The sequence below is a fragment of the Seriola dumerili genome, unplaced genomic scaffold (genome assembly GCF_002260705.1).
Source record: "Seriola dumerili isolate Sdu_G_001 unplaced genomic scaffold, Sdu_1.0 BDQW01000073.1, whole genome shotgun sequence".
In the NCBI taxonomy this organism is placed as follows: domain Eukaryota; kingdom Metazoa; phylum Chordata; class Actinopteri; order Carangiformes; family Carangidae; genus Seriola; species Seriola dumerili.
The window spans coordinates 4,739,022-4,766,413 of record NW_019174328.1 but is presented as its reverse complement, the minus strand read 5'-3'; the positions used below and the strand labels follow the sequence as shown (position 1 = coordinate 4,766,413).

Sequence of the window (27,392 nt, the reverse complement as noted above, 5' to 3'; positions counted from 1 at the left end):
GAACCAATAACACAAGCACAAAGTTACTGAAGTTGCAATCACAGAAAAAAATGTTTAACAATTAAATCCTCTTCCTCTCATGGATTTCATATGTATCCTTCTGATATCTGTCATTTTAGCTGAGTGTGAGAAGAAAGAATGCAGAAATGTTTGGAGGATTCTTTAAAAACATGGTGAAGTCAGCTGATGAGGTCCTTATCTCAGGAGTAAAGGTGTGGCTTCTGCATGATCTGTTTACAGAATTTATGACAGCATTACATTTGCAGTTTTGCAGCCCTTCCACAATAACCTTTGCTTCTGTGTTTTTTTTTTCCCACACAGGAAGTTGATGACTTTTTTGAGCAGGAGAAGACATTCCTGCTTGACTACTACAGCAAGATAAAAGATTCCACTGCTAAAGCAGAGAAAATGACCCGCGCCCACAAAAGTATTAAAGACATTTTTACATTTACCCTGTTGAACTGGACTTTGAGTTGTACAAAAACTCCTCAAACTGAACCTAACATAAGGAATCTGTGATGTTGGAATGAATTAATTCATATTTGGAATTTTGTTTAGTTTGTGATTGATAATTCCTGTTATTACAGATATTGCGGATGATTATATTTCACATCTCTGCCACTCTGAACAGTATCTCTGGGGACGATAGTACTGCAAATAAGAAGTGAGTGTAATATGTATAATTTAATGGTTGTTTTTGTTTGTACTTGGTGTTGAAGATTATAAAGAAATGTTTTTCATTTGGCCTCGTCTTGTGGACAAACAAAGTCATTTTCAAGATGTTGGGTTGTGATAATAATTGCATGCTGTTTGTATTCACATACTTCATCATGTCTGTAATTCTTTTCTCAGACACCTGGAGAAGTTGTCAGACCTGTTTGAGAAGCTTAGAGTAAGTAGAATCTCTTGCTCGACAAATTGAGACAATTTTTCAAGTATCCTATATCTAATACATTTGTCCTGATTATATAGTACATTATGGTAGCTACTATATGTCTTTATTCATTTCTCTGCAGAAAGTGAGGGAAGAGTAGCATCTGACCAGGAGCTGAAACTGACAGAGTTGTCTAAGATACTACTGAGAGACATCCAGGCTGCTAAGGTGAAACGTGTTTATACTTCTGTCTTCATACAAAATGCTCACACTCACAACTATGCTGCTTGTTTATGCAGTTCACACATCACTGTGTTTCAAGTGCAGACATAATAGAACACATTGTAATAACAAATACTCTGCTATTTATCACAGATCAGGGTTCGGTATTAATCCTTATTCATTTTTATAAAGTAATCTGAATGATTGAAGGTTAAAGATAAAGAGAAAATCATTTGCATTAGCAGCAAGCCAGCTATTTTACAATCATCATATTATGAGAGATTTTCATTTTTGTTATGTTCAGCATGAGACCCAAATTAGTATTTATTCAAATTTTAATATTGCATTGAGGAGCAGTAAGAAACCCTGGTATACAAGACAGAAGTGCATGATTTTCTCGATGACTGTTATTTCCAGTTCAGCACATCTTCTGTTAAAATCTGTCTTTTGCAAACATGAAATTAGATGTTGAGCTCAGTGGATTGGTAGTTGTAGTACTTCAAATTGCAATTTCTCTTTAAGCTCCCCATTCTTTTATTTCTCATTTTTAATTATCTGAAATGTGTCTGTTAGGACACTTTTTGTACAGGCGAGCTCGGGCATTAGCTGACTATGAGAACTCTAACAGGCTTTGGATAAGGCCCGACTGAAAAGCAAGGAACTACCCCAGGCAGAGGAGCACCAGCAGCACTGCCTGCAGAAATTTGACAAGCTTTCAGAGTCTGGGAAGAAAGGTTTGTGCATCCATTCTGTACTTGTTTCTTTCTGTCTAAAATGGTATGCACTACGTGAGTCCTTTTTATATACTGCATAATGTTTTCCTCATAGAGCTCACCGGTTTCAAGGGCAGGCGTGTTGTGGGCCGTCAGCGCTAAGAAAGTTAACACTTTATATATTTAGGTAGCAGTGTGATAAAAGAGCACAGGCCACATGTATTTGTGGAGCATGCTGTGACACATAATGATAAAAAAAAAAAAAAAAAAAAAAAAAAGAACCAATAACACAAGCACAAATGTTACTGAAGTTGCAATCACAGAAAAAAAGTTTTAACAATTAAATCCTCTTCCTCTCATGGATTTCATATGTATCCTTTCTGAATTCTGTCATTTTAGCTGAGTGTGAGAAGAAAGAATGCCAAGGAAATGTTTGGAGGATTCTTTAAAAACATGGTGAAGTCAGCTGATGAGGTCCTTATCTCAGGAGTAAAGGTGTGGCTTCTGCATGATCTGTTTACAGAATTTGTATGACAGCATTACATTTGCAGTTTTGCAGCCCCTTCCACAATAACCTTTGCTTCTGTGTTTTTTTTTCCCACACAGGAAGTTGATGACTTTTTTGAGCAGGAGAAGACATTCCTGCTTGACTACTACAGCAAGATAAAAGATTCCACTGCTAAAGCAGAGAAAATGACCCGCGCCCACAAAAGTATTAAAGACATTTTTACATTTACCCTGTTGAACTGGACTTTGAGTTGTACAAAACTCCTCAAACTGAACCTAACATAAGGAGATCTGTGATGTTGGAATGAATTAATTCATATTTGGAATTTTGTTTAGTTTTGATTGATAATTCCTGTTATTACAGATATTGCGGATGATTATATTCACATCTCTGCCACTCTGAACAGTATCTCTGGGGACGATAGTACTGCAAATAAGAAGTGAGTGTAATATGTATAATTTAATGGGTTGTTTTTGTTTGTACTTGGTGTTGAAGATTATAAGAAATGTTTTTCATTTGGCCTCGTCTTGTGGACAAACAAAGTCATTTTCAAGATGTTGGGTTGTGATAATAATTGCATGCTGTTTGTATTCACATACTTCATCATGTCTGTAATTCTTTTCTCAGACACCTGGAGAAGTTGTCAGACCTGTTTGAGAAGCTTAGAGTAAGTAGAATCTCTTGTCTCGACAAATTGAGACAATTTTTCAAGTATCCTATATCTAATACATTGTCCTGATTTATTAATACATTATGGTAGCTACTATATGTCTTTATTCATTTCTCTGCAGAAAGTGGAGGGAAGAGTAGCATCTGACCAGGAGCTGAAACTGACAGAGTTGCTAAGATACTACATGAGAGACATCCAGGCTGCTAAGGTGAAACGTGTTTATCTTCTGTCTTCATACAAAATGCTCACACTCACAACTATGCTGCTTGTTTATGCAGTTCACACATCACTGTGTTTCAAGTGCAGACATAATAGAACACATTGTAATAACAAATACTCTGCTATTTATCACAGATCAGGGTTCGGTATTAATCCTTATTCATTTTTATAAGTAAATCTGAATGATTGAAGGGTAAAGATAAAGAGAAAATCATTTGCATTAGCAGCAAGCCAGCTATTTTACAATCATCATATTATGAGAGATTTTCATTTTTGTTATGTTCAGCATGAGACCCAAATTAGTATTTATTCAAATTTTAATATTGCATTTGAGGAGCAGTAAGAAACCCTGGTATACAAGACAGAAGTGCATGTATTTCTCGATGACTGTTATTTCCAGTTCAGCACATCTTCTGTTAAAATCTGTCTTTTGCAAACATGAAATTAGATGTTGAGCTCAGTGGATTGGTAGTTGTAGTACTTCAAATTGCAATTTCTCTTTAAGCTCCCCATTCTTTTATTTCTCATTTTTAATTATCTGAAATGTGTCTGTTAGGACCTTTTGTACAGGCGAGCTCGGGCATTAGCTGACTATGAGAACTCTAACAAGGCTTTGGATAAGGCCCGACTGAAAAGCAAGGACATACCCCAGGCAGAGGAGCACCAGCAGCACTGCCTGCAGAAATTTGACAAGCTTTCAGAGTCTGGGAAGAAAGGTTTGTGCATCCATTCTGTACTTGTTTCTTTCTGTGTAAAATGGTATGCACTACGTGAGTCCTTTTTATACTGCATAATGTTTTCCTCATAGAGCTCACCGGTTTCAAGGGCAGGCGTGTTGTGGCCTTCAGGAAGAACCTCATAGAGATGGCTGAGCTGGAAATAAAACATGCCAAGGTAAGCAGCACAAAGAGACAGGCAACCGTCACTTTGTGATATAGTATGTTGACATTTACAGTAATGACTAATACTTTCATCACATTTCTATGGGGACATGCACTCACCAAGCACTTTATTAGGAACACCAAACTAATACTTGGCAGGGCCTCCCTTTGCTCTCAAAACAGCTTCAAGTCTTCATGGCATAGGTTCCACAAGATGTTGGAAAAATTTCTCTAAGATTCTGCTCCATGTTGTCATGATTGCATCACATCATTTCTGCAGATTTGTCAACTGCACATTCATGCTGCCAATTTTCTGTTGTATCTATTAGATTCGGATCTGGGGCCTCATTTATAAAATAGTGCGTTGGATCCATACTAAAAGTGTACATGCGCATAAAAGCCGAAAATGGCATAAGCAAAAAAGTAATCAGATTTATAAAACTGTGCACCCCCACAACGTCTCCCTTTTATAAAGCACAGTCATCTTGAAAATGTGCTCACTTTGGTGAGCCACATGCTCTGCCCAAAACACAATTAACCTTAAATGGTCAATGCAAGTCTCTCCTGAGTATTGATATATATATTGTTCCTGTGCAGAATGGAGACAGTGTTACAAACAAAACAAAGTTTGAGAGGCTAATGGCTGCAACAGCCGTTAATGCAACAAACAAGACAATTTCTGAGATTAAACAAAGTGATCAGACATGGAGGTGGATGCCTTGAATGATTTGTTGCACACCCATCAGAGTGTGGACTGACTAGCAGAGGCACAGAGACAGCATTTTTTTAAGCATCTATAAACTAGGGCTGCACGATAATCATTTTGCGATTATTTTGGCAGATATTGTGATTGTGATATGTTATTGCGATTACAGTTGGAATAGTTGTTCTAGCATTTCATTTTCACTGAAAACAAAAAATGCTAATGTGATTCTTATTGAGTTTTGTACCGAACAATCATGATCCTTTACATCTGGAGAATAGGATTTGTAGGCCAGGGCATCTCTGTAGCAATGCTTATGGTGCTAACAATACACAACAATATTGTGACACATTTGACCTTTATCGGAAAAATTGCTCCTGCGATTTGGATATTGCACTTGGCCGTATTGCGATTTCGATTATTTTTCGATTAATTGTGCAGCCATACTATATACTATAGACATGTAGCTGATGGATATAGCTGATGAAATCACACGCTAAATATCCACTGGATTTAATTTCAAAATCCAGCTTATCTCCAGTTTCTCTCATTGTCACAGTTGATTGTAAATGCAGGTGGTGTTGAGTGAGACGGCTGTGTTGAGTGCAGCAATTTTACACACAAAATCTGTATGAAAACTAAAATCGTACTTCTACGATATATGCACATTTCTGCATTTTTAATGGCATTTCGTGTTATCTTGGATTTCTGATCATTTAATCAGGTAGGCTCGTGGTTGATGCGAAAAAGACTTAATATGGTCATATATAATATCGGACAAAAGGCAACTAAGCCTTTCATGAATCTTGCCACATCCTGGCATCATCCGTGCATTTCAACATCTATGGTTGCTCCACAACTGACCATGATTGTCAGTAGCTACAGTCCAACCCTCTTCTCTGCACTCCCGGGGTGGGGAGTGTGATGGTGAGACAGTGTTGATGAAATTATTTGATTTGAGATGTAAGTTGAGTTTACAATTGAAAGGTGCTTATGGAATAGTTATGGCTCACTGGCACAAGCACAAATAACGCTGCTGGTACGTTTATGATGAAGTGGATCTAAAAGTAATGTTAAATCAATTTCTACAATCAATTTCTACAATTTCCAAAGTTAGTTACAAGTGAGGGACATCACTAAAGCCTCTCGGCTGACAGGAGTGTAGCCCATCCACCTCAAGGCTCAACATGTACATTGTGAGATGCTTCTCTGCCCACCACAGTTGTAAAGAGTGGTTATATGAGTAACCATAGCCTTTCAGTCAGCTCAAGCCAGTCTGGTCATCCTCCTCTGACCTCTCTCAACAACAAGGAGTTGCTGTCCTCAGAACTGCAGCTCACTGGATGTTTTTTTGTTTTTGAGTAAAAACTTTAGAGACTGTTGTGTGTGAAGATCTCAGGAGATCAGTAGTTTCACAAATACTCAAACCAGTCTGGCACCAACAGTTACACCACAATTAAAGTCATGGAGATCACATTTTTCCCTCACTCTGGTGTAGGATGTGAACAGTAACTGAGTCTCTTGATCTGTATCATCTTATGCATTGAATTGCTGCCACATAATTGGCTGACTGGATAATTGCATGAATAAGCAAGTGTATAGGTGTTCCTAATAAAGTGCTTGGTGAGTGTACGAGCATATTCACTGTTTCAAAATCAGGATACCTTTATAACTGACAAATTATAACTGACTGGGTTACAAGTGTGCATGTAAATGTTGTATTTGGCAAGAGATTAGTTGGAATTTAAAGAAAAACATACACCACAAAGTAAACAGTTAGTTATTTTAAGTCTTTCCTGTTTAAAACATAAAGAGACAGAAACTCTGTTTAAAAGAGAATACAGTAATAACACTTGGCTAGTCTGGACCCTCTGACAATAATGTGATATATAGTATATAGTTAGGGTTATTAATACTGTTTCCTCCTGTCTCCACAGAACAATGTGACTCTACTGCAGGGATGCATTGATCTGCTCAAGAGCAACTGACATGTTTTCACATGTTCCTTTCCTACCATCACCAAGTGACCAGTCATAACAAATGGAAATCTGGCGTCCCCGGGGCCTTGCATGGACATGAATCTAAGCCCTATCTCTGCTCCCACCCAGGGGTCTGATGCCACTTTAAAACCCTGCACGAGACCAAGTGTCTTGTAAGCAGAATGTCTTCATGTTTACAGAGTCCCTGTCCTCTGGTCTGTGGTCCATCCTTTTCCATTATTTATGGAAGTCAAACTCGGTGTGAATGCCTTTAGAGAATGAGGCTGCCAACATTAAGGTCTTCCATATTTTTTCAGCACCAACAGAGGTGACTTCTCTTTTTTGTTAATTTCTTTGATTTCTCATTACTACATTATGCACATAGTAAAAACCTTGCCTTTTTGATCATGTTTCTGCCTCCATAAATTTCGACTCTAATATCCTCCCTAATGTAAATACCTTTTTAAAAAGGCTTAGAGAATGTTTTTTTTTTCACATAGCCATAATGTAAGTTTTATTTCATATGCTTAATCTATTGGGGCTTTTACGTTTGCTAATGGAACAGTTTTACAGAAGCAAAACTAGTGCCTGGAAAAAAAAATCCTCATGCTCTGCATTCCTGGGCTCTGAGATTAGTGTGCAACCAAACCAACCCTCTAGTATTGAAACTCATGACTGACTTCGAAGACAAGACAGATGATTTTCATGTGTTCAAAAATAGCTGCACTTCACCTCAGGAATGGACAGTTGGATGAGTCCCAATATTCTTGTTTGTCAGAAGTGGCCTCAGATCCCACAGTTCTCAAAGACGCACGTTAGGTTTGCAAATATGGATGAATCATAGAAGATTTCATCAAGAGATTGGTGAGAAGAATAAGTCAAACTAAAGGCTATTGAGTATTAGCATTTTCATTTAAGAAAAGTCAACATTAGTAATGGTAATGGTTTTATTTGCACAGGGCACCCATAACACCCCTGCACTACATGTATTATGTTCTCAGCAGCTTCTTCACCCCAACCGATTCATGCTTTCCTTTTCAGTGTGAAATTATTGTTGTTTTTCTTTATTATTTTTTGCCCTAAATTCCTCTTTGTTATTGACAGGCTCTCATGTACAAGACCCAATATATTTTACCAGATCCTCTAAGCTGTTTATTTCAAACAGTCAGAGGAAGGTGCACTAAAAAGATGAAAAATACTTTACAATCGTGACCAGGCTCAGTGGAGTGTTAAAATGCATTATAGTTTTTTAAGAAATTGAATGTATTTCTAATGGATTCCAACTGTGTGAATTCCTTTACATGATGCTTTTCTTACAGATCATTAGCATTTTATAAATTTGTAATAATGGCATTGAATAAATCCTACTTTCCCAAGTTTGATCTTTGCCATTCTGTATTTGTTTTAAGGGTGTGTAGCTTATCCGTCACTCCTTACAAAAAATTAACAGTATTCGTATTTTAAAGAGCCACCCATTATACCACTAGGTGGCAGTATCCATCTATCCGTTACACCCTGTTTTCACTAAGTTTTAGTGTGTGGGCCCTTGAATTTAAACACAGCTGTATGCATGTTTGTGTTAAATCCATTGACCACGGAGAATCCTGGAGAGGGACTGTGTGGTGTATTAGGTAAGCTTTGAGGAAATGCCAGAGCGCTCATGGGAATCACCACCACCAAAATGCACATTTCATGTCCTACTTTATGAGCAGCACTAAGCAACATGACCTAACAAATAATCTGCAGCGAAACACTACAGCCCTTGTATAACTAATATGTAAATAGCTAAACAATTTTTTTTTTGTGTGTATCAGGTTATCCATCATATACTTCATGCTAGTCTCTGCATTATAGTCAATTTATAATTATCTATGATAAGTATATAAAGACCATTTACCAGCACTTAAATAATTCCACACATAACAGTGAAAGGTTACACCTGAATGAGACATGGAGGAAAAGGAAACATTTAATGATCATGTGCATACACAGAATATACCGTACCTGCCCTAATATATTTGTCAATACTGACATCACCAGTCAAGCAGACACAGTGCTCTGTAGGGTTTGCTCGATTCACCGATTGGATGAAACTCCGGACTACAGCCAATGAGATCATAACACACTATCAGTACAAACAGATTAGTTTGCCAACTGCGATCAGAGCAAGCAGGATTTGAAAGCATGGCATGAAAGAACTGGAGGATCCAAAGAAAAAGGGCCTCTTTTTGGAACATGAAGAGGAATGTGAAATAAAAGGCCCAGACTTTAACCTGAGGTGTCTGTTTTAAGGTGCCACGGTCTAGGCATTTACCGACAGAGAGCTTATTTCTCTTCATTGTCCAGATACTGATCACAGCTTATCAGAGTGAAACAGAAAAATATCAGTCCCTAATTTAGTCTTTTTCGTGTTCCTTTTGCATGGCTGCTGTGTTATTGTGATAAAGAATTTCCTCAGCTCTTGCTCTAATTGCGGAAATAAAACTTCTGAGGCAATGATGCACTGTGTGAAATTTGTCTGCAATGGTGTAAGGCAACAAAACCTGCTTGGTCAGAGTCTTATTTTGCTTTGTGATTTTATGAATTTCCTCATCTCCCCAAAGGCACACTTAGATAGATATGATGTACAGGCTTTAAATGCATGATAAGAGGTGATATTTTACAAATTCTGAGAGCTTCTGGAGACATTATCACTGATTGACCATTCATGATTAATTCTACACTGTCTTCATGATCCCAAATGTGTCAAAATCCTCAGTCATACACATACTGGTCCAGGAATTTGTGAATGTATAATGGAAGGCAATAACAAAAAGGACTGAGCAAAAAGGCATGAGTTCACATGTACTTTCTTCTGCTGTGTTATGTCCTGATTGTCTTAAGTGTTTCTGAGCCTTTGGTTGTGGTCATGGTTAGGTGAACTGCAAAGAGTCAACTTATTTATGCTGACTGAGCCGGTGAAAGCACCTGCCTCATGTCCCACAGCTCTATCACTGTTCAACTGGAAAGTCATGATAAGTGCAGACAGAAGCCTTTGAGAAGGATTGGAGGCATAAAGCATGAAGTCTTCCTCAAATAGAAACTGTGTTCTCTGACTCACTATAGAAAAGTGCACCTGCGTGTCTTGCTGGTGTAACTGAATTGTCAGCTCTTCATTAGTGAAACAGAACAGGATGCTACTTCCTGGTGCCCATCAGGTATAATTTGCACAGATACAGGTTTTGAATTCCTTTTCCTCTTTGTTTCTACCTCCTGATTGACAGTGAATGTTAAGACACACCTCCAGCTCTGAGGCTATGGGCTCATACAGTATATCCCTCTGACAACCCTTTCTGCCTGGAGACATACAACACAAGTGTTTCTTTCAAATATTGTTCCTTGTTGGTGAGAAATGTTGCAGATTCAAACTTGCAGAAAACAAATCATAATGCTCTCCATGAGGGCCTTTGGGTCAGTTGCAGTATTCAGGATTTAGCAAACAGCAGCTTCGTTATGACTGTGAGATAAGATATCTACATATGGGAACATATTTAATGATAACATAATTCAGATTCTCACTGATTCTCGCAGTAATTTCATGACCACACAATGTTTTTTCTTTCTTGAATAATGCAGTTCTGTCATTAACACAAGGCTAAAAAGTTCAAAGCACCAGGAGGTTTTCTAAGTTGTGTTGGCCAAACATTTCCTAGGTTAGTGTGCCCTGCCCTGTTCAGCCAGGTATTTACTTTTATGCACACAATACAAATACATAAACTCAAAGTCTGAGTAATCCATGACAAGTATTTTACCTCATCACACAACAGATCTATATTTCACACCTGTTTTATCCTATGCTGTAAAAGGCTAATTGTCATAGTCATTGTGACATCATACAAATACTAAAGCAAGAGAGAGCTGAGGGAGCAAATTTTGCCAGCAATGTACTTTCGGTAGCTGAGAAAAGGAAGAGTCAGTGTGAGAAAAGGGAGTGAAAATGTCACACATCAGTTACAGCAGCAGTGCAAAGTGAAGGCAAAATAACTGACTCTGGTTCGTGTGCATTAGATCAGAATCACCAGCTTTAAGCTTAGAGAAAGAATTGATTTGGTTGGTTTCACAGCTGACTGTCAGCAATATATATTGGTATAGCAGTACACAGGAACCCACACCCTTGCACATACTATAAATGAGGCTTATTAATTTTAATATTTACCGAAGTCACTTTAAAAAACACTTTTGCAGTCATAGATCTCATACTGGAAATTGGAAAGAAACATTTAGTATATTGTGTTATTTTTCTGAGGTGTTGTGTTTTTTTATGGTTATTATGAGATTATTTACTATTTGTTGAAATCTGATATCTGTAACTAGACTTGAGCAACAAGTGTCTCCACTTAACAAACAATTGTATTAAGCAGTTAGAGGAGAGGTTGTGTCAAGAACGCCTCTAAAAGCAGTTTTCAAATGAGTGACCTGGGGTGTGGACAGAGTAATTTTCCATTATTATAGGTTCCACATTTCAGTTACAGAACACTTATTAATCAATTAAAGAGGTACACATTGTGTTGATGCATTAGATGAATACAACGTCATTATAATTTTCCCTTTATAGTTTCTTTGGGTGTTAAAATATAATGGAGGGTGTGATAAACAATCCTTCCAAGAAGGAGTGTCTGAACTTTAATGTCAACTAATGCTAACAATGTTATCCAGCAACTTGCAGGTGACCTTTCAGGTGTAGCTAATGATGGCAGTTTCTGGGAGGCCCGTAGCCTAGCTTGAGGCTATTTAATATATTAGAAAATAGTAATTAAAGCAGAAGTCTTGTTTCCATTAAATTGCTAGGGTAAAAACAGGTGTCATTTAGGTAAGTACAGTATGCATCAGACTTATTGTAAAGGATGTCCCCATAATGTTGTGCAGTCAAGTATTGTTCAAATCCACAATGAGGATACTGAACCACATACCCCATACTTGATAATTTCCATTTGATGAAATGTGGCAAACTATTAAAAACTCATGGGGTTTGCATATTTCTCTCAGTGTAAACATTATATAGCTCCAAAGAGCTGGAACAGAACTGATACATAATATGCATATATGATACAGGCAGTTTGTAATAATATGATTTAACAACCTTGAGGTTAATGAAGAGAAAACAATGGGGGGAAACCATATGGTTTTTGCAAACAAAAACTGTTACTAAACTGCTACTAAAAAAATGCAGCCTTCTCTTTGAAATGTATGACGCACAATGTCTCCAAAACTGCTAAAAACTCTAAGGAAAAAGTTCGGTTGTCGAATTTACTTCAGCGCTTTACTATAGTAACTGTACTTATTTACTTTCCTTTTCAAACACACCACTTTTGTTTGACTGGAAACTGTCCGACTCAATAAGCCTTTTCAGGTAAATAGAAGACTACAACTCCCAGTGTAATCATTTCCGTCTTGGATACCTTCCAACCAATCAGAAGCCTTCTGGGTCCATGGTAGCTATCTGGGGCACGGGGCCAGCACGTCTAGCCAGCTCGAAGTGCCACGACTTCACAGCGGACCACGGATTCTCCAGTGGAGTGAGGGGGAGAGCACTCGAAAAAGCAACTTAGCTACATAGCTGGATAAATAGGTAGCTTTGCTCAGAAGTCACTTCATCTACAACTCAAAGCTTTTTGCCCTCTCTCCATTCCCTTTGAAGCAAACAGACGCAGCTACATCACCAGCGAGGTAAGTCTGGGAATCTTGGAATTTTTTATTCATTGAGCCAGCGTTAGCTAGCTTGGAAAGCTAACTCCTGCTAACTATTAGTACAGAAAGACAGCCGATTAAAGTTATCAACAATTATTTTAGATTTTTTTCAGCATTAGCTGTTCAGTTTCCAGTTTTATTATAGCCTTTGCAGCGCAGTTTTGTTAGGTAAAACGACACTTTATTCTCCAATGTGCAGGACGTTAGCCAAGTTAATTGATTCATAATGTTAGCTCCACTGCTAGCTTGCAAGTAATGATTAAAAGCATATCACATAAAGACAATTGCAGAATTACACTCTCTCTGTACGTTTTAATGCATTTTTGAAGGGGTGAGGATGTAAAGTATCCATGATGTCTCATAAATCTTCAAGGCCTGCTTCAGTTGTAGTCTCGGTATAATAAATTTAGTATTAGCTTGACATTAAATAAACTATCAAGGAAGTTCTTGGAAGACAATGCCTTTGTATTAAAGTATATAATGAAAAGTGGGTGATTTCGTTAAATTATTTCTTATCCTTACAGTATGTCTAACACCAAGCGTAATGATAGAGTACCCCCTTTAAAGGAAAGAAAATATGGTCGTTTACATATTTACCTCCACGGCTAAGCAAAGTTAATACATTTTCATTTTAGCTGACGGGTATCATACATCCTAATGCAGCCCCCGTATGCGTCCCATTGCCTATGAATGAAAACCAGATATTTTAATTTTAAGTGCCGTACAAGTGGTAATAGTTACACAATAGTAAGTTTCATCTTATAGCTCTATCTCTTATGGACCTTGAGATACACGTTCATCTTCAGAGAGTCACCTAGAGCCAGTTTTCTTGAAGTTATCTTTCTCAGTTCAGTCTGAGTGGAGATGCAGTGACGTGTGACATCACAGATTAGGAGGCAGTACAAACTCTTCCCTTTCGCTTCTACCTTTTAGACCCTGCTATGAACAGGGACTCTGGACTCGTTTCAGTTATACTATAGCAGCTCAGCAGTTTTCCTCTACCACGTCATAGTATTGGTTTGTTGTAAAACAATAAAGCTCCACGTTGTATATTTACTGATAGGATAACATCCTCATCCATAATATAAACAAGGATATAACTGATAGTGCTGCAAAAAAGAAAGAAAGAAAAAAAAGATCAAAGAAGTTTCAGTGTCCCTCATCTGTCATCTTCTCTCAGCCGACTTTCCTCTCCTGCAGGCTAAACATTCTCCTTTATGACAGGAGCCTTTAAGGGCTTTAAAGGGATCGTTGAAATGGCCTTTAAGATATGTTTTTTTTTTTTTTTTTTTGCAGGGCAGGAAATTAACAATAACCACCAGCCAACTGCTGGAAATTTTGGCAGTTGCTTGTAACTTTGTGTACTTTATTAACTTTTGTCTGTAACCCTTTCTGCGTCTATGGTTTGGGTTTCTATTTTTGATTGTTTAATACTGTAAGCAGTTGATGTAACTTAACCCTGTTTCACACATGCACCTAATTTCGTAATAGCTCTGATAATTTTAGCATCAAATGTGAAAAAGTAACAGGAGTCATTTCTGTGGAATAGTTGCTCTGGCAGTTTGCTGACACAGGATCTGCTGACCTTTCCATAACTCTTTGTGGTTGGTTGAATATGAATTACATCGGCAACAATAGCAGAAAAGGCAGTCATGATTTTTGTATATGTTAATAAATTATAACCAATATTACCAATAATAACCAATAATAATACATTTTTGATTTGTTTTCTAAAAATATTTTTGGTACATTTCCAATTGGATAACCAAACTAATGATGAGTAAAATTATTTTCATATCGGACCACCCATTCTAGTTCATCTTGTGCCACTTTGCAACAGCAAAGTATTGTTTTAATGTGCAAAGAAATTAAATCTGGTCTGTTAAGTGAGTCCATTTTGACAAAAAATACTGTGAATTACATGTTTCAAGCTGTAAATCATACTTTTAAAGAAATGTTTTCTGGAGGATTTTCTTAATTGTATATTTCAGGTAAGGGGGTTCTCAGCATGGAGTTGGTCTTAAATTTGTGTTTACTTTGGCTTAGTGTGTTTCACTGCTTGTACTACAGAAAGGTCAGTGCTGGACTTTAAAATTAAGCAGTGTATGAGATTTAACTTGGTGACTTTGAGCTGTACATGAACACATGTTTTACCATTGTTGGAAAGCCATATGAGGCTTGAGTTTGACCAGCTGCTATCTGCCACACAGTTTGCTGATAAGTTGTGCTGTTCTGCATTATGTAGTCAGCCTCAAGGCAGAAGTTTATGGGGAGAACAGAGACACCTTGAGGCTGTTGAAGGTAAAGGCTGTGGTTGTGCAGCATTCATCAAAATTCTCTCTCATCCGTTGCTCTTACTACAGCAGCTGTGACTTATTGAAATATTGTTGTTAGTATTGCAGTTTAGGTTCACCTATGAATTACTATATCAACTTCTTTCTCCTCTCATAGAAATCCCTGCTCTTTGGTTGTTCATAGTAAGCTGTTCCATTTTTTTTTGTTAGTTGTTGACAAGTCTTCCACTCTCTTTTTAGGTTTACTGAAATTGAGCAATGGATATCTACGACCCCCAGACCCTTGGGATAATGGTGTTTGGTGGATTCATGGTGATCTCGGCCGTCGGGATTGTTCTTGTCTCCACCTTCTCCATGAAGGAGACTTCTTATGAGGAGGCCCTAGCTAAACAACGCAGAGAGTTGGGCAAAATACAATCTGTTCGCTCTGAGAAAAAGAAGAAGGACAAAGTGTCTGAGAAGAAGAGCCGTGGAAAGAAAAAAGACGAAAAGCCCAATGGTAAGATCCCAGAGCAGGAGAAAATGGAAGTGGCTGCTGAAGCTGACACAGTCATTGAGTCTGCCGCTGCCCCAGTCGTAGCTGCTGCTCCTGCTCCTGTCCCTGAGCCTGTCCCTGCTTTTGAGGCTAAGCCAACTGCAGCCCCACCACCAGCAGACACCCAGCCCAAGACTGCTGCTGAACCGAGCCCTGCTGCCGAGCCCTCACCTGCGCCCTCACCGAAAGAGAAGAAGAAGAAGAAGGTGGCTAAGGTTGAGCCAGCCTCAACCCAGGCAGCTCCACTTGTGTCTGCCCCTGCACCAGTCAAGTCCTCCTCAGTCCCTGCATCAACCCAGGCCCCTGTCTCTGCCCCAGCTAAGGCAACTGCCCCATCGTCTACACCTGCCCCAGCTAAGGCTGCCCCTGCATCATCTAAGGCCACCCCTGCATCAGCGAAGTCTGCACCTGCATCAGCTAAGTCTGCTCCTGCCCCTGCATCAGGCAAGTCTGCTCCGGCATCAGCCAAATCTGCCCCTTCCACTGCTCCTGCATCAGCTAAGTCTGTCCCTGCCCCAGCCAAATCTGCCCCAACACCAGCGAAGGCTGCAGCAGTCCCAGCCAAGTCTACACCAGCTCCATCCAAGATGGCCCCAGTGCTGGAGGCTGTCACTAAAGATGTCCCAGTGATGGCAGTGCCCCCTGTGGGATCACAGCAGGCTCCTGCTGTTGCAGCAAAGGCACAGGAGCCCAAGAAGAAGTCCTCCAAGAAAAAGACTGAGCCTGGTAAGCAGATATGTTTTGCCATTGCAACTGTACATTTTTTTTAAATTTATTTATTTATTTTATAATTTCTGTGGTTATGAAAGATGACAGTGCAGCCAGAATGTTGAAATCAACATATAACCTCAGTCTTAAGATCCTAGTCTGTTGTGTGCTCAACCAAGACTCTGAAGGATATCACAGCTGCCATTTCCACTGGAAATCACAGCACAGCTCTACACTATCTTTAGGTTCTTGGTAACTTTCCCTCTGTCTGTATGTATTCTTATTCTGATTAATGGTGCTTTTTAAACTAATAATTTTACTGCATTAAACAAAAAAAAAACAAAAAAAGATGAAAGACGCCTGTTGATTGGTCTTGGCTAACCCTGCTATCCTTTCCTGTTAAAACACTCATTGTTTGTTTGAGGAACAAGAGTATTTAGTTGACACCTTCTGCAAGTCTTTGCAAACTACACTTACCTATAACCCCTTCTCTGCATATCAAGGATCAAAGCCAGGATAGTCTATGAATATGTTGTTACACTAGAACCATCATTGTTAAAATTAGCCTTCTGCCTTGAATTGATGGAAGTGGCTGTCTAGGCAGGAACTACGTTAGCCATAACACTGGGGATAGTAGTTAGACTTGAACGTTTGTAGGTAAAATGGGGGCATGTCTGTACAGTTGAGTTGCACACACATATACTCTCAATCTAAGGCAGTAATACCCTGTCAGTACTGATGAACTTCGAGCTGTGTACCAGTGGAAAGTCGTGCCAATGGCAGTGGTGGGTAATGTCTGGCACTCAAGCTCTGGAGGGCATAGAGCAAGCCAGCTTGTCCAAACACCGCTGCCCTGTTTTGTTAACTGACAAAGGCTCTCAGTGCCCTGACAATGGGCAGGGAAGGGGAAGGGAGGGGGGTTCTCCCTTGCCTGAGGCTTGTCTCCGACTGGTGCCACAGTGCCCCATCATTTTGCCATCCGAAGCTGCCCAGGGCCCCAGACCCAAAGGATAAGTCGCAACCTTGTCCTTTTCCTGAAGCCATGTGGGAATTCAGACTTCACTGTGACAGCCTAATGAGCCTTAAAACTATCTGTCTTTTAGTTTTAAACATGAAATCATCTCTGAATTCACTGTCTGTGTGTTCCATTGAACTGTTTTGTTTGTCTCTTTAGTGGCAGCGGTGGATTCTGCTGATGCTCCGCTGTACCTTCCCTACAAGGCTCTGGTATCCACTATCAGTAGCATGGTGTTCAGTGAGGGAGAGGCTCACAGGCTCATCGAAATCCTGTCTGAGAAGGTTGGCATCATTCAGGACACCTGGCACATGGTATGAGATACTACTGTCAATGATGAGGAAAGACACCTGCGAGGCTAGCTGAGTGCACAGGCACTAAAGTTCATTGAATACATTTGAGCTCTGAAAGGAGATTCCACTCTGTCGTTTATGTTTTCAGGCCACTCAGAAAGGAGACCCAGTGGCTGTGCTGAAGAAACAACTGGAGGAGAGGGAGAAACAGCTGGCGGCAGAACAAGAGGACGCTTCTGCAGCAAAGAACCGTCTGAGAGAACTCAACAAGGTTAGACTCTGAAGTGTTGCAGATGTTGCCAAATTCCCACCACAACACATCATCTGGTGCAAGGCCATGCTGGCAGCCCTGTGAGACTCCGATACTTATTTCAGCAAAAAACAAAATTGTTGGATAGATGAAAATCTTACTGCCAATGAGGCGAAAAGTGTAGAATGGCCTGAAGGTGGCAGCAGAGTAAAAAAAGTCATGTTGTTGCCCAAATTAAAAGGGTTAAATCTCTGTTGAGAATGAATGTGTACAGACATTCCGGATGCAGTCTTCTTTTATCTTTTGTCCTTAAGGTGGCACTAAAAGAAAAAACGTGATCATAATACATCCACCAAGAAGTATGGGCTCACTCAATTCATGGCATCCCACCCGTTACATAAACATGGTACATTTTCAATCTCATGCAGTATCTATGTCCGCCTATGGGTGGCAATAGATGAAAGGTCATAGTCCATCCCTAGGCTAGCATGATTATGCTCAGCAAATGTCACGGCATCCTGTTCTGTATATTTTAAGATACCGTGTATACAAAGTAAACACAAAGGGTGGTGCTCAAGGAAAGGCCAGAAGGGTTATAGTGTGGCCTTATCCTGAATGGTGTGTGTGTGTGTGTGTGTGTGTGAGAAGTGTTAAATATTGTGTCATTGAGGTGGCACTAGAGGAGCAGCCTTCTGTACTAAAAATTCATGACAATAGTTGTGGGGATATTTCACTCTGTAAAGGCTCTTGTCAGACACATGACAGCACAGTCAGAGAGCAGATTCAGACTCACTGTTTGTTTATCAGGAGCTGTCTGCTGAGAAGTCCAAGGTGGCCAGTGTTGAGACGAGGCTGAGTTCCCAGCTGAGTAAGAGGGAACAAGAAATGATTGCTCTGCAAGCTCGCATGCAGGCCAGTTACCAGGACCATGTTGCCCAGACCCAGAGGCTCAATGGAAAGGTTAGTTCTCATATACAAGTATTACATGTTCTTAATATGCAATTCAGATTAGTACACTTTTCATTTTGTTCTTGTGTTGCCCTCTTGGTGATCTGGATTACAATTAGAACTAAAGATGCAGTTTTCCTTTTTCTTTTTTAATTCATTGTTCTTGACAGAGATTGAATGCAGAGCAGCCATCCAAGGTGAAAAAGTCCAATATGTCTACTTTATTAAAAAAAAAAAAAAAAAAACGTGACTCTTGCTCTTCCAGATCCTCAGCCTGCAGGACCAGCTGGAAAAAGGTCCCAATGCTCAACTTGCACGTCTACAGCAGGAGAACTCTATTCTCCGCGATGCCCTCAACCAAGCCACTAGTCAGGCTGAGAGCAAGTGAGTCAGTCCCTGTAACAATAGATGACAAGCAGTGATGCATGATGACATGCTTTCAGCTCTTTACATTGATATTAAAATTACATGCAAATCGAGTACAGTGTGTACAAATTCTGAGTAACATGTTTGTGAGGCATGTGTCCTGACTTCTGCTCGCTGTGTGTTTCTCTCTCTTTCACTCTGTCCACAGACAAAATGCGGAGCTGGCCAAACTGCGTCAGGAATGCACAAAGTTAACCAAGGAACTTGGAGAGAAGACAGAGAGTCTCCTTGCTGATGAGCAGATCAGGAAAGGACTGGAGGCCAAGGTCTCCGCTGCTGAGAAGCAAGTCACCCTGCTGCAGGTTGGCCTGGTCTATGGGAACACCACATCATCTCCATTATAAATTACACTGGATATAATCAGGTTTCCACACGGAAACAAACGTATTAGATTTTTCTTTTTTTTTTAAATGCTGTTTCTTCTTGGAGCAGCCATTTAGTCTCTACAAAATGCAAGTCTAGACCTTTCCCACCTATCCCCCGACCCTCTAATGTTATGGGAAGTTTAATTGCCTTGTAATCACAGAGCCCAGGGCTGGGCTGGAATGCAGCCATACAATAATGGGGCTGCAGGGAAAATGCTTCACAGCACCAGCTGGAATGTGTGTGTGTGTCTGAACATCTCTCCTCTCCAGCCTTCTATAATTGGCTGTAAAAGCGCAGGAGCAGTCTGATGCTATTTACAACACGTGACTTTCAGACACGCAGTACTTCCCTGTCTTACATTATCTGTAAGAACAAGGATATTTTACACTGTTCTCACATATACACTGTCAGTCTATGTAGTCTCTTACTGATGGAATGCTGTTGGTCTGTTTATTACTGGTTATGTGGAGCGAGTGAGTCAGCACTTCCTGACAGTCAAGTGCTCATTTAGTTAAATCATTTACTAATACCCCCTCCAGTTTAACAAGTTATGCAATAGCTCAGGCCACCAGTCAATACACAGTCAACATGCTCAAATTATAAGAGATTTTTTTTTTTTCCTCCTAATTTCTTTGATTTGAGATTAGTTTCGCTGTCTTTGTGAAATTTGTATGTGTTGACTAGACTGTGACCAGTGTTCAGTCGTCAACAGCAATTAGCTGCTTTGACGGAATCTTTCACAGCCGCACAGGCAGAGTAATCATTTCACAAATCCCCTCAAGTTTAAAGCACTTCCTACAAAACACTTCCTTAGACAAATAAAAACAAATTGCTTGACATGTTGTTAAAATGTATATTTTTATTTTCTGTTACACAACCTCAAGCCAGAAGATTTTCTGGTTGTCCCATTGGTGGATTATCTGTGACTATACTATTATGTCTTTTTCTTTGCATGTGTGGAAATATGATGTTTTTAAGGGTTCTTTAGAGAAATGGGACGTGGATCACATGTACTGTTATTGCCTTGTGAATTAATGCTTTATGTGGGATAATTCAGTGAGTCTTTGCTGCCCTCTGCTGACACATTTTGATCACTTTTTTTTTTTTTTTTCAGACCAGCCACACAGAGAGTGATCAGGCGTTACAGAGGAGGCTGGAGGAGGCGTGCGAGGAGCTCAGAACAACACAGAGTAGAAACAGCAGTCTGCAGGCTACCTTGGACAAGGCCCAACAAGACAGCAGCACACTCTCAGGTGAGAGACAGGAGGAATAGGTTCTTAATGGTTACCACATATTAGTAATTTTGCATCAATAGTAAAAATGAAAACATTTATGGCACTTTTCTGGGACCAGTAGCTGCGTCCCAGAATATAATATATGGAATAAGTTGTTAGTGTTGTTTTTTCTGTCCCTGCAGAATTCCAAGCACGTACAGGGAAATTGGAGGCTGAAATTAAGGAGCGCTCTGCTCAGGTAGATGCCCTGACTGCCCAGCTGGAGGAAACACAGGCAGAGAAAAGCCAGCTTGTACAGCAGGTGGCCTCCATCAACTCACTGCTGGAAGCCAGTCAGAACAAAAAGGAGGAGGTGGATAACATACAGGTAGGACATACTTTATCACGTAGACTTTTCTGAAATGGCTCGAAAGCTGAGACCCCATGCAGTCACCCCTAAAGATTTTTGTCAATTCCACAGGGGCAGGTGAATGGTGCAGAACTGGAACAACTAAAGCTCAGGTAAGTGTTTGATCTTCCCTTCATCAGCGTTAACATCAGATACAGAGCTGTTACATTTATTGATTTTTTTTTTTTTTTTTTTTTTTTTTTTTTTTTTCTCCCCTGCAGCCTTCAGGAGAGAGACAGCAAGCTGAACGCGCTTCATGAGGAACTGAAGCAACTGCAGATGAAGCAGGAAGCTGCAGTAAGTGTTGCAAACACACATTGGTTAAATATATTAACAATTAGTATCACTTCCCGGTTGCTTCCTGATTTTGTTTTGTTTTTTTTAATTATTATTCATACAAAGATGTAGACAGTGTCACTGCTAATCACAAATAATCTTCTGTTCTAACAGGAGAACACTATTGTTGAGCTTGAGCAAAGAAATAAGAGGTATGTTACTTTTTACTATCCATCTACCAGGTTCAAATCTTACACATTTGTGGTGTTTCTCATTATTTATATTTTTCTATCTATATATAAATTGTGTGTCCCTTTAGTGAGGATGACAGCCTTATCACGTCACTTCAGGATGAACTTAAAAACCTCAAGGAAGAGATGGTGCAACTTAAGAGCACACCGGTAAGTCTACCTCCATATGTGTTAAATGATTCTGCTTCTACTAAAGAATTATCTTTGAGACTCATTTGCATGTCGACTCTGTTTCAGCAATCAGATAGCGCCGCAGAGCTCGGACAGCTACAGAACAGGTAAATGAGTGTGACACATGAAAAGAACAGTCTTGCATATTGTTAGGTCTGTTATTTAAATCACTGTCTTGTCTCTTTTGGTTCTGTGCTCAGTCTGACTGAGAAGGATGCCCTTGTCACATCACTACAAGAGCAGCTGAGAGAAAAGATGACCACTGATGCAGTAAGAGTCTCTTTACACACCAGTGGCTTATCAATTGAAGCCTGCTTATGCTCCTAATCACCTTATTGATCATGTCATCCATTGTTTTAGCAGAACACTATGGCACAACTGACAGCTTTACAAACTGAAACCAAAGAGACTCTCCAGACACTCTTCCCACAGATACCCCTAGAGACAGAGCAGGTAAGAAAAGGGCTGAGTTGCTCAGTGTGATGATTATTCTTATTCTGTAGAATAAAACTCACCTGATTGATTTATATCTGTGTTTCTCTTCACTTAGTCCAACTGGTTACAAGTATTTACACAGAAAGCTCAGGAGGCTCTCAGCCAGCAGAGCCAAGAGTCCCAGTCAAGCACAGCGTCACCGGTAAGCCATCATGTTATACTGTTACCATATACTGGTTTCAATCAGCCTGGCAGAGGAAGATCTGAATGAGTCGTGTTTGTTTCAGGAGTTGCTTGAGAAACTGAAGGAGGCTGAGGAGAGCCATGGCTCCCTGCAGGCTGAATGTGAACAGTACAGGACAGTCCTGGCTGAAACGGTAAGTGACTGAGATATTAATATAATGTAATATGAAAAACTCTTGTTCTTAGTAAGATGGTAGAATATGTGAGGTGTGTGAATATGGGGTTATTTTATGCAGCTTTTTATTCCCGGTTCCCTTCTACTTCAGGAAGGAATGCTGAAACATCTGCAGAAGAGTGTGGAAGAGGAGGAGCTGGTCTGGAAGTCCAAGATGGCTAACTCAGAGGAACAGCTGAGGGTGGTAAGTTATAATATCTCCTTGAAATCACTATGACTTTGATATTTGTTTCACCATGTGTCCGTCCCCCTGCATTATTTTCAAAACTTAACAAAAGTCCCTCTCACACACTACCAGGCTTTGGAGAAAGTCAGCAAGCTGGAAGCAGAAAACCAAAGTGTAGAACAGGTGGGGATATTTTTTTCATATACACACAAGCTCAAATAGCTCCTAGAGGTAAGCTAACAGGTTAGTAACTTTTTTTTGTTCTCTGTAGTTGAAGGAGCAGATGATGCTTCTGGAAGCCCAGCTGGAGAAGCAGTCAGACAACCAGGGGACCTCAGAGGGGGAGGAGCAGGTACATGAGCAGGTCTAATTTACAGTTTACAGCAACCTCACTGAAACTGGCATTGCTGCTAATTTTTCATGTTGTTATTTTATGTACAAGTTCACTTGTTAAGGAGGTGAACTATCATATTATTGGAATTTTAGCCTTGTGTTTGAAAAATATATTTTTCATAAGGTGTATATTTAGTTCTTTTCTATATTTGTATTTATTCTTATGATGATATTTCAACATTACAAAGTAATGTTTTTTAATGTAATGTTTCTTAAAATATTTTGTGTTTAATTAATGAAATGTCATAGAAATAGTGTAGAGAATTAGCAATCTGTATTTGATAAAACCTTCTTTGAGTTTACTATGAATTCCTAGAAACACATTTCACATGTTTAAAGCTTTCAACCTCTTGTGGTGCATTTAAAACAATGCCTGTCTGACATCTGTTCATTCCTGTGTCCTGCTCTGTATTCAGCTGAAGCTGCAGCTGTCAGAGTGTCAGACCCAGCTGGATTTGGCCCAGAAGGAATCCCAGGCACAGAAGGAGGAGCTGGCACAGGTGACCTTAGACTTAAGTTGCTTTCCCATTCACCAGGCTTTAATATTTACTCATTCATACACCAGTGTAACTGAGGTAAGATGGAGACATTTTATGTGTGAGATGTCACATATTGAAGAATTTGTTTAAAACCCTCCTAAACCCACACAGCCAGCTAAGTAAGGTGTCGGTGACATGTAACACAAAGGGGATTCATGGATGGAGGTTATGCAACCAATGACTAGCGACGGCTTCCTGTTTCAGGTCAGAGAGCAGCTGGGCGAGATCACGATGCGGGCTCAGCGCGAACAGAATGGCCCAGCTGAGGCTCAACCCAGTCAGGTCAGGGTGCAGAGGTCACAGGGCACCCTTAGCTTCCTGTCAGAGAACACTGGACAGTGACTAGGACACTTCTCCAAAGATCTCCTTTGATTTGTTTCATTTTGAGTTATTTCTCAAACATCTTGGTTCAATTCAATAGAAAATTGAAAAGATACATTTGTTATTTACATGCACCTTATTGATTAAAACAGGTTCTTTGTGATCTGGCTTTTAGAAGCAGCGTGCAGTCAAAGCCATGTCCTAAATCAAGGATGTGGCCACGATACACGGATACTGAGTAACAGATGATAAAGAAGTGCTGTATTTCCAGTCTGTCCAGTTCTCCTCTGACAGAAGCTGTTTATGCTAACCTTTATTTGAATTGACTGAGTGGATAGAACTCTAACATGGCTCTTTCTCACCTTTTTCGGCATGCTCACCTCTCCTCATTTGTTTTCAGATATGCGTTTGTAGGATTCTTAACAGCAACAGAAATTTTGCATTTGACTTGAGCTTTCCACCTGAAATAGTCTGAGAGGAGACTAACTTCGCTCGCAGGCCGAGCAGCTTGTGTGTGTGGGTGTGTGGGTGTGTGCAGTGCTCCTGCTTTGGAACAAGAATGCTTGCATCCACGCATGCATGTTTTAACCATGGGTCTGTGTGTATGTTCATTGTGTGTTTGTCTACCATCAGGTCCAGAATGAGTTGAGTCAGACATCTGAGAAGCTGCAGGGCGAGGCAGCTCAGAGGCAGCAGCTCTCAGAAGAGTTTGAGCAGGTAGCAGCCATCAATGTTGCACTCTTTTTTTTTTTTTTTAACTTTGTCACACCAGATGTTTACTAATAAACTCTTGGTGGATGACATCACTGTGTGTTGTTAAACCTCCAGGCCCAGAAAACTGTCACAGAACTTCAGGCTCAGCTGGATCTTGTGAAAGCTTCTGGAGAGTCACCACAAACTGACACAGAGGATGTTGCTCAGCTCAAGGTTTGTTCACAAGTAACACAGAGAATCAATGCCTGACTGATTGATGCTTTTGCTTTTTTTTTTTTTTTGTCAGTGCTGGATTATGATAAATTTCTAACCCAGCAGAGTTTGTCAGAGCAACAGGTGGTCCTGCTCCAATCAGGAACCAAGTGTACCTCTCAGTTTCACATGAAGATCACATTGAAGAAAGCTTTTGTTTTCCTCCAGGAATTCATCTCTAAAGTACATGTCCTCACTTGCTTTATAGAGAACCAAGTTCAATATTAATTAAATTACACATTATAAAATAATCATATGAATAAATATAGATAAAATATATAACCAACAACTGGAGCGAGGTTGATTAGATTTAATTGAAGCAGTTCCTTTTTTATTTTTTACCTCACATTATTTTCCCCAGTGACAACAGTTATATTTCGTAATGCCATTCAGCTGGTACTTTGGTCTGAATGAGTGGGCAGCTGATTACATAACTGACTCTGCCATGTTTGTCTTGATTGACAGATAAGACTTTGGGATGAAAAGTGGGATTATGAAATACAGTAAATTGTTACTGGGAAAAATAGCGGTGAGAAATATAGACATTTGAAAAAACTAAATCTGAGTCCTGTTGTGAAAAGTCACAGGATGAAGGAACATTTCATAATAATGAGCTGAGTTTTACAAGATCACTGAATTAGTTCACAATATTGTGGTTAAAGGATGTACTTTGTAGTTTCATGTTACTCATTTTGTATCTTTATTTAATATTCAACACATTGGATCTCCACATTGAGTGTCATTTTTGCTTTGAAGTAACATTTGCTGCTGCTGCTGTTGTCACAACAGGAGCGCCTGGAGAAGGAGAAGAAGCTGTCCAAAGACTTGGGCCAGGCAGCCACCAAGCTCCAGCAGCTTCTCAAAGCCACTCAGGAGCAGCTGACCAAAGAGAGGGACACCGTGAGAACACTACAGGAGCACCTGGAAGGCAAGGTGAGACAACTTGCACACCAGTAAGACTACTCATACACAATCTAAACCCAAATTATTTTAACATGCTTGTGTATTTTGACATTAATCTTTCTCTTATTTCTGTTTTCAAGGGAGATTATGTCGAGCTGAAGGAAGGAACGTCCGTCTGACAGGAAGTTTACTGCGGACACTACACAAAACTGCCAAATATGCCTTATGATTACCATAGTTATGCATTCCAAAACAATTTCTTTCTTGTACTGTAGTATATTGCATTTGTTGCAACTGTAGGAATCATGTTTGATAATATGTACATTTCAAAATAAGATTAGAGGAGAGAATCCTGCTGCGATCTTTACTGAAACGCATTCCATCAGCGATTCTGGCTATGTCAGAAGTTACTTATCCCCTGCCTTATATTCCAAACATTTCCCCATAGTTCAGTGTTAAAAGGGAAACCGATTGTACGTCAAACGTACATCAACCTGTGCAATTACTTTGTATGTCTTTTCTATGTGGTTGAATGATGGAGACATTTTATGGTTCAATGATGCAGTACCTTTGTGGGCCTGCTTTCCTCCGTAGCTGGCTGCCAGTAACACACATCAAATTTGAATTTGTATGAATGAATAAACTACAGTGTCACTCTGTCATTCCTGACCAGCGTCTGTGTCATACTTGCTGTAAAGGCACAATGAATGTGGACAGGAAGCAAAGGAAAAATTGGCTTATCGCTAGAGTATTCTCTATTTTGACATAGTTTCAGATCCGGTATGAATCAAGCAGCAAATCCGGAAGTAGGGGCACCGGCTCAGTCAGTCATTTGTAATACTTAAGCCATCCTGCCAGGGTAAAAAAATTGATCACAGAAACCTGTTACATCTCTGCTGTGTAAAGAACAGTCCCTGTTTCTGACAGGAAGTATTACTACACAGCAACATCCTCACAGTATATCACCATACAGCAAAATGGAGGGTTATGAATTCTCCCCATAGCACATACAATAGTAGCTCCAGTCTCATTATCCTTCTAAACATGACTAGGTGTTTGTAAATTGTGTTCGGAAACAGAATGCCTAAATGTGTAAATCGTAATGCTTTACACACTGTAATGTTCAGGTTGCATCAAAGGTTAAGACACCAGGAAGTATTGTACAAGGTGGAGTTTTTCCAAAGGCCATGTTTGGTTTTGTTTCTGGGATGATCTGTCTTTCACTCCTCCCAAACGCATGCACACTACTGTGATAGGCGGGGGTGAGCAAAAAAGCTAATCTAAGCAGAGATTGAATCTTAAATTTCATTTGGTCCTCATTTCATTGTGGCTGCTTGCAAAATTAAGCAGAGCTGTCAGGTAGTGGGCCCAGATTTCATGAACAGAGGCAGACAAATGTCACGGTGCAGCTGTGAAATATGGGAGGAGGATACGCTGCATCTGGGCTGATTTTCAGTGGATGGGTCACGTGCCGTGTCCACACGGCTTCCAAATTTTGCATTGATTAGATGACATTTCAAACTTAAGTAAACGTTGACAAAGTAAAATATTTGGGGTGGTAAAAGTAAAGTAAAAAAAATGCTGCGTCATATTAAGCAA

General features: G+C 39.8%; 2 protein-coding genes across 2 annotated transcripts in view; both read left to right on the top strand.

Moving 5' to 3' along the window:
- The window catches only part of snx5 (sorting nexin 5), an 11,214-nt gene extending 3,065 nt beyond the window's left edge, over window positions 1-8,149 (top strand). The window contains exons 6-13 of the mRNA XM_022743834.1: window positions 2,209-2,304; window positions 2,416-2,521; window positions 2,681-2,756; window positions 2,945-2,984; window positions 3,109-3,195; window positions 3,763-3,922; window positions 4,015-4,100; window positions 6,728-8,149. Of these exons, the coding sequence (XP_022599555.1) occupies window positions 2,209-2,304; window positions 2,416-2,521; window positions 2,681-2,756; window positions 2,945-2,984; window positions 3,109-3,195; window positions 3,763-3,922; window positions 4,015-4,100; window positions 6,728-6,778 (702 nt within the window). The 3' untranslated portion in view covers window positions 6,779-8,149. The remainder of the gene's footprint in view (window positions 1-2,208; window positions 2,305-2,415; window positions 2,522-2,680; window positions 2,757-2,944; window positions 2,985-3,108; window positions 3,196-3,762; window positions 3,923-4,014; window positions 4,101-6,727) is intronic.
- A 4,147-nt stretch (window positions 8,150-12,296) lies between these two features.
- LOC111220700 (ribosome-binding protein 1-like) lies at window positions 12,297-26,462 on the top strand. Its single transcript, XM_022743890.1, has 27 exons — window positions 12,297-12,475; window positions 15,031-16,051; window positions 17,208-17,362; window positions 17,490-17,612; window positions 18,399-18,551; window positions 18,805-18,923; window positions 19,114-19,267; window positions 20,446-20,584; window positions 20,749-20,933; window positions 21,033-21,067; window positions 21,176-21,251; window positions 21,405-21,442; window positions 21,550-21,631; window positions 21,719-21,759; window positions 21,853-21,922; window positions 22,013-22,105; window positions 22,203-22,289; window positions 22,375-22,464; window positions 22,597-22,689; window positions 22,804-22,854; window positions 22,943-23,023; window positions 23,481-23,564; window positions 23,808-23,885; window positions 24,558-24,641; window positions 24,753-24,851; window positions 25,680-25,823; window positions 25,934-26,462. Exons 2-27 carry the CDS (start codon window positions 15,049-15,051, stop codon window positions 25,970-25,972), a joined length of 3,396 nt encoding a protein of 1,131 aa, XP_022599611.1. The 5' UTR covers window positions 12,297-12,475; window positions 15,031-15,048; the 3' UTR covers window positions 25,973-26,462.
- Window positions 26,463-27,392: the final 930 nt, after the last annotated feature.